This window comes from Lolium rigidum, chromosome 4 (assembly GCF_022539505.1).
Source record: "Lolium rigidum isolate FL_2022 chromosome 4, APGP_CSIRO_Lrig_0.1, whole genome shotgun sequence".
NCBI lineage: Eukaryota > Viridiplantae > Streptophyta > Magnoliopsida > Poales > Poaceae > Lolium > Lolium rigidum.
Genome location: NC_061511.1, coordinates 215,474,659 through 215,482,143, shown reverse-complemented (window position 1 = coordinate 215,482,143; position 7,485 = coordinate 215,474,659). Strand labels below are relative to the sequence as shown.

General features: G+C 45.2%; 1 protein-coding gene across 1 annotated transcript; it reads right to left on the bottom strand.

Moving 5' to 3' along the window:
• Positions 1–2,123: 2,123 nt before the first annotated feature.
• Positions 2,124–3,963, bottom strand: LOC124649421 (lysine histidine transporter 1-like). Its single transcript, XM_047189064.1, has 6 exons — positions 3,835–3,963; positions 3,363–3,752; positions 2,763–3,268; positions 2,585–2,676; positions 2,437–2,505; positions 2,124–2,282 (listed from the first exon to the last, which is right to left on the bottom strand). Exons 1-6 carry the CDS (start codon positions 3,885–3,887, stop codon positions 2,184–2,186), a joined length of 1,209 nt encoding a protein of 402 aa, XP_047045020.1. The 5' UTR covers positions 3,888–3,963; the 3' UTR covers positions 2,124–2,183.
• Between the last annotated feature and the right edge of the window lie 3,522 nt (positions 3,964–7,485).

Below are 7,485 nucleotides of genomic sequence, written 5' to 3'. Positions count from 1 at the left end.
AGTCCAACCCGTGATAGTTACAAGCCATTATTCCTAATACAACTCTATATTTCCAAACTACTCCATAACTGAGCTCCCGGGCTTCATAAACTTCGGGTCGTGGGCCTTCAATAAATCCCAGGTACCTTCTTCAGCAAGCCCATTGGGGATGCCTATGTCAGAAAGTGAAAGTTCACTAAATAAAGGAAAATTTCTTGAGCTCTTACATTGTGTGCAGATTTTTTATAAGAAATGCACAAAGAAACAATATAATGAAATCTCAAGAATACAAATAGATGTGATCAATTCTTGTGCAAGGAACTACTGAACTTGTGTTTGAAGAGCAAGGTGATGTTTGTTTCTCAATATTGTCTGATAGTCAAGTAATGTTTATCTATACGAACAATTAGCTCTGTGTTTATGTTATGCTGATAGGAGAGGAATGTGGTTAAAGGATATATTGGTGTTGTCCTTGTTGAAGATACCACCTCTTTGACACTCACAATAACAGTAGAGACCTTGCTTATGGATCATGGTCTGGCCTTCTCTAGGCTACCTGGGCAAGGACATGATGGAGCTAGAAACATGAAGGCTACGTTAATGGTCTGGCTTTCTCGATGGTACTAGCTATGTGTATTGTTTTGCTCATCAATTTGAGTTATTTCTTGTTGTTGTTGCTAAGGAGAATTCTGATTTGTGTCTTAATTATTCTTTCAACAACTTCCAAGTCCGTTGATTTTTCTTGGGATGTATTGTAAGAAGATATGAATGCTCCGATTGTCTCAAGCTGAACAACTTATTAAATAAATTATACTTGGAGGAACTTGAAATCGGTGAAGGCATGAAGCAAGAGATGGGATTGAGTACGCCGGATGATACTTGTTGGGGTCTTACTACACAACCATTTATGTTGTTCTTCGTATGTGTCCTTCCATCCGTCTAGTTCTCAACAAGATATCAAAAGATCACCATCAAAGCAATGCGGCTATGCTTTCTGAGACCATGTTGTCATCATTTGAGTCATTTGACTTTGTTTTCATGGTACACTTGTTGCAAATCATCGTAGGTTACACAGATTTCATAAGCTGCTTTGCAACAGAGATATCAAGACATTGTCAATGCCATTGAACTCGTCTATTTTACGAAGGTTCGACTAGAATTACACATAAATGGTGAGAGATGGAAACCTTTTCTTGAAGGGGTCACATACTTTTGTGTCAAGCATAGAGTCAAAGTTACTCACATGGAAGCCCTATAGCCGGTTGGAAGACCATCAAGATTCTACAAAAACCTCATGAATCTCCAGCCCTTACATGTTGAGATGGTTCTATGTATCATTAATAGACAACTTCGAGAGCTTGGAGATTGGTTTGATCAGGCAAACACCAAATTACGAACTTACTCTTTTCATTGCTGATATGTGTAGAGATGAGAGGTTTAAAAGCCTCAAAAATATTGGTTGACTCTCTATTATGCTTGCTGAAACAAACCAGAATATGACTTATAACGTTGTTTACAAGCTTCTCAAATTGGTGTTAATCTTACATCTAGCAAATAATAGGGCTGATAGGATATTTTCTTCAATGACTTTTGTAAAGAGCAAGCTACCGAACAAGTATTGAATGTCTGGATGCTACATTTAATGGGCGGGAATTCGTCTTTCAAGTGAAGGATTATGTGTCGGTTAACTTAAAGAAAATTGTACCAGTGTAGAATACTTTTGCGAAAGGTTAACATACCTTGTTTTCCTTCACCGAACACTTTCATTATCTACTTGCAACTTTTGTTCGATAAAGAGCGCTTTACTACTTAAAGGTTAAAATGTTAAACATTAAACCTTGCCTCCGCATAACTGAGATGCTTACAGCCATTACGATCCAAAAGTTACATGTACTGTGTGTACAACTAATCATAAATGGGACCCATAAGTGTAAGGTTAAATTGGGACTTCACAATGATTTGTGAATAGAAACGAGCTGATCCTCTTCTCTGACCACAAAAGAGAAGCCAAGTTGATCCTACCATATAGATAAACATATACAATCACACACATTACCAATTTACAACTAACGCCTATAAAACCATTTTCGTTCCAGCTAGCTAGCCATGTTCGGCGACTCGTGACGTGTCGATAATCTTGTATCCATATGTCAAGCATATATGTAACTATATGCGGGATTACATGTAGTATACTAGTCTAGAATCTACGAGTAGAAATGGTAATCCTTGGCTTTCTGTATAATCCGCCAGAGTCCTCCGATGGGCGATAGTATCATAAGCATGAATCCAAGGACGATGCAGATCTGAAGAGCATGGTAGTAGAAACATAGTTATATTGGGTCTAACATAGAACAATTGGGATTGAAAATTAGGATGAAATTGAGACACAAATTGGTCTTGTTATTTTGGACATCTACTACAGACACAGAGAAAGAAAGAAATCAAGAAGCTTGTTACCCAGTTAGTGCACCATGAGAGGCTGAATCTTTTGGGCTTGTGGATTGCCAGCCACATGATGCAGGGAAGCTGCACAAGATATGTGTCCTTGTCAGGCTGTGAATTCGCAGTTGCTATAATGGAAACGAAAGGGATTTGGAATGCTTACAAAATAAGTCGTCGGTGCGAACGCGAATCCGCCAAAGAATCCAAGCAGCCCACCGAAGAAGGGGAAGGTGATGGCTATGAACATTGTGAACGCTGCAACCGATTGCATCCCATTAAAGTCGTGGTTATCTGATGGCAAGAGCTTTAGCGTGAAGAAATGAATTCTGAAATATTATTACCAACATAGGCGGTCCGGGCAACCAAACGGACGGGCAGGCCGGGAGGGAAGCGCAGCTTCTTGACGAGCACCATCTCGATCATGTCGAACACGGGCATGGCGTAAACCTGGTAGCTTCCGACGACATGGAGGACGACCATCATGTTGGCGGTGGCAATGAGCCACTTGGGCTTGTCGAGGGTGATGAGGATGTTCTCATTGACGGTGTTGCCGAAGGCCCAGTAGCAGACGAGCGCGACGGGGAAGTAGTGGAGGGCGATGATGACGTAGGCGACGACCACGCCCTTCCACATGGGTTTCTTGGACGGCATCTCCGGCGTGGACGGGATGGCCGCCTGGATCTCCAGCACGACGTTGTGGCCGGCGTACGCGAAGGCCACGACCCCCAGCGCCTCGAAGAAGCCGAACACCTTCCCCGCCGCCGACGTCTTGCGCAGGTGGTAGTTCACTTGCCCCGCCGCCTTCCATCCACTGTCCAAGGAAGCCCCCCAAGCAATCGTCGAGTAGCTGCGCGCCATGTCATGTCAGCGGGTTTCAGAATTTTTGCTGTGCAGACGTGCAGCACATATCGATATGGTGGTGGGGGACAGAAATTACTCACCAGATTGACATGATGGCGGCGGCGAGGGAGATGGTGGAGATGGCGTCGAAGTTGGGGAGCTGGGAGAGGACGAACTGGACAGAGGCGAAGATCATGGTGAAGTAGGTGAGCTTGATGTCCTTGCAGTTCCTGTCTTTGCAGACGATCTCGTGGAACTTCTGGAGCGACATGCCGCCGGTGAGCATGTAGACGATGTTGAGGCCAACCTCGACGACGAGCTGCTGCGGCACGACGATCCAGAGCCCGAGCTTGTCGCCGAAGGCGTGCTGCCCGAGCTCGTGGTACCGGTCGAACCTCGTCCCCGGCACCGCCTCGTGCATCTCCACCATCTGCCACAGCGTGTAGAGCGTGATGATCCACGACAGGAGCAGCGCCGCGATGCCAGGGCCCCTAGAACCAAATCACATCAAGGTCGGTCAAATTCAGTAGAAATCAGAGGTCAGCGATGGCCGGTGATCGACACAGAACGTACCAGCCGAGCTCGGACATGGCGTACGGCAGGCTGAGGACGCCGGCTCCGACCATGGCGGTGACATTGTGAAACGCGGAGTACCACCACTTGGCGTTCCTCGAGGAGGTGATCGGGAGCCAGTCATCTAACGACCTCTCCTGCGCTCTCCGGCCTTCCAGCGCTCCCCTGCCGCCCTCCGAAATTTCACCATATCTGTTAGCCCGCGCGGCCATGGCTGAGCTGTTTAAAGACTTCACCTTTTGTTTGCACTTTGCACAGTACGTACAAACACAAGGGGACAAGATGTACTATGAAGATGGTACCTTACGATTACATGGGTAGAATTTTCTGCAGTGGCAATAGAATAATCGACGGTCAGAGACGAGTGCGGTTTTTCTAACGGATCCGGTAACTACCGGTGTCCATCTGCCCGTGCGTTGGTTGGTTGCGATGCGTGCTGGCCGAAGCGGTATCCCGAATTTTTATTGGGTATTGCCCCGACAGACGCTGCGCGACATATACAATACGTATCAGCTGGTGGCCCTTATGGCTGTCTCTTTTCCGGCTTGCTCGCCCGCCGCCCCGCCTCCGGTGTCGAGCACTGCGACCCCTCCGCCGGCAGCGTCTCCTGCGCCGTCCGCTTCCAGCCCGCCGCCCGCGACGGCATCTCCTCCCGCGCCCGCTCCTAAGGCTCCCAGCCCCACCTCGGCCCCCCCCCCCCGCTTCCGCCTCCGCCCAGGGGACACCGCCAAGCTCGGCGCCGGCGGCCTCGTCTCCTCCGTCTGCTCCTCCGAGCTCTTCGCCACCGTCGCCCACGCCGTCGGCTCCGGCCGGCGCCCCGCCGATGCTGCCACCAGCGACCGCTCCGGCCGGCGCAGATGGAGGATCGACGAACACGATCGGCGCGTCACCTCCCACCGGCTCCACCAACCAGAACAGCGCCGGGGTCATGGTGACCGGCGCCGCCGCCTCAGCCGCGGCCTGCATCGTCGGCTACGCCATGCTTGCTCTCTGATTTCTGAATCCTAATTGGGAAGTGCTGGTATGTCCCAATTTTCAGTAAATATACGTAATATTTGCCATATTTCTTTGATGCCAAGATGTTACTTAAGACAAACCCATACTTAGAGCAAATATAACCCATATATGTTTGCTCACAAATTTTTGAACATATTAATGAAAAATCTGAAACTTTTTGAAAAAAAATACAACTAGAATATGTTTGAATCACATATGTAAAAAAAAATACAACTAAATAAAAAAAAATATAATATGTGCCATATTTCTTTGGTATCATTACTGATCCCATACTTAGAAAAATATATTGATCATACGATTTGAGTTGCTCACAAAAATTTGGAGATATTTTAAATGGACTGAAATTATTTAAATAAACCACTACTAGAAAAAGGCCTAGGCGTAAGATCACTCGTAGTGGCGCACCCCTCTAGTGGTGCTCCACTGCTATATAGCAGTGGCGCACCAAAAACAGGTGCTCCACTGCTATGAAAATACTAGTGGCGCACCACAACAACCATGCGCCATTGCTATATTTATTTTATGATTCAGCTCCACCCGAGACTTGAGTTAGCAATGGCGCATGAGTGGTGCGCCACTACTAACTGTTAGCAGTGGCGTGATAGTAGTGGTGCGCCACTAGTATTTAGCAGTGACATGGAGTATATGGTAATAATATATGGAACTTTTATGAACTTACGAAAATAGGAAATTGTGACATGATATTTCGATACAATATTTGAAACATGGTTGAAAAATTATACAAACTGAACCTAATTAAAATCAGTAAGAACCATCCATCGGAGTTAGTGTCGTGCATTAGAATAAGTACAGAAGTAAGTTGTTAATTCAGGAGAGATTTTACCGTGGTGGAATGAATGGAAATAATTGAAGAGAGAGAATTCGGGGTGGAGAGAGAGGAGAGGGGACAGAGCCATGTGGGTGGGACCTACACATGCAGCAGACATGCAGCAGAAAACCACGAAAGAGCTAATACGTTGCGATACTTGGATGGGGTAGATTGTACTGGATCAGCTGTCACCGTGTTATTGGTTCGGGGTACTCCGGTAGTTACCGGCTCCGGCAGAAAAGACTTTGCGGGTCAGAGACAGCTCAAGATGACAACCGATCGAGGTTGACTGGGATTTTAAACTCTGATGACTTGTACACAAGACGCAACCTCAAGGCCTCTCAGCCGTTTGGATGAGTCACTTGGGAATGCAGTTAACATAAAAAAGAAAATCCAAATCCATGTACCATGTACCTATGCCGTCATGGACAAATAAAAGTCACTATTTGGTACTTGATAGTCTACTGAAGGTTTTAATATATGGACAAACCGTAACTATCATGTAATCACTTCGTCAAAACGATAGCGTTTAAGATAGTGACGTAGTTTTCAGTAATATCTTGAACTACTGTATTATTTTTCATGTATATACAGTTCAAAAAACAACATGAAGAAGTACAATCCCGGCCTCTACAATAAATTGATGGCAAACCATTGATCATCACACAAACAATATATTACATGCAACAAACGTTATTTTCGTAGATCACACACATTTACAAAAGACATAAAATAAACTGAAATTACAATCACTTTCTGAAGTTGTGGCACGCCTAAACATGTATACGAACGAAACTGCCCATGATGGCAACCTCAATATTTGAACCCGTCCCCAGGCCACACAGAGTCCAGCCTCTTCTTCCCAGGCCACACAGCTCGGTGGTGGTGACGTCGTGGGCTGTTGTGTGGCGTAACCATTAAACGTTGTCCAATAGGGAATGATCTCTCCCTTAACTATACATTGTTAGGTAGGATGATAATCCGATTTAAAGTTCGTCTATCCCTGCGAAATTACCGTGATGGGGATTCAAGCCCGGGTGGACTGGTTCTCGATGTGGCGTAAACATTATCTATTATCTATCTATCTTATATCTAACTCATGTGCTACGACTATACAATCATATTTTTATACCGACATATTGCAAAAATATATGAAACTATGAATGTATTTCTCGAACACATAAAGATGATGCCCTCGCATTGTGAGGGCCACTATGCAAGTTATTAAGTAACAGTAAAATCGGTCTAGCTAGGAGCCACCACAGCGGTTTGGCGTCCTAAGCCGTTCGATCCACTTATCCGATGATGCAGGTGCGGTGACCCAGTATACCACTGCATGGTGTAGTATGCAAGTCGTTGACATAACACCAATGAAATATCGTGTCACTAGTATTACATCCCTCAGAGTGGTATAACAGAAACATATGCGAGTCCAAGGTATGTCTATAGAAGTATACACAAACTGTTTACAAAAGATCAGCACAACCTCCTACTTTACATTGAGGTAAAACTGTAAATAAAACTCCAAAAGAAGAACTCGTAGACTAATTTCTTACTAATTCTAGATCTAGAGATACTTGGCTTGCTAGAGAACTATGCTAGAACGCTATCTACTTAGGTACTAGGTTTAGGGAATAAGTTCACTTCTACTTCTAGACTAGGTTTCCACCATGGAATATGTACATGCTAACTTCATCAACTTTATTGACTGACTTCTGCCCTTGCATTGGTTAAGTCCCCCGTCTTCGAACTTAATGGTAGCTTCTCCTTTGATGCCTCCAGATCTAAGCAGGGTGTTCAAGAGG

What these genes read in the sequence shown, in the direction of transcription:
- LOC124649421 (XM_047189064.1), bottom strand. Translation starts at nt 3,887, where the DNA reads ATGGTCGGAGCCGGCGTCCTCAGCCTGCCGTACGCCATGTCCGAGCTC. An exon ending in TCGCACCGACGACTTATTTT is followed by an intron (nt 2,506 to 2,584) that starts GTAAGCATTCCA and finishes TATCTTGTGCAG; the next exon opens with CTTCCCTGCATCATGTGGCT. An exon ending in TCTCATGGTGCACTAACTGG is followed by an intron (nt 2,283 to 2,436) that starts GTAACAAGCTTC and finishes CATGCTCTTCAG; the next exon opens with ATCTGCATCGTCCTTGGATT.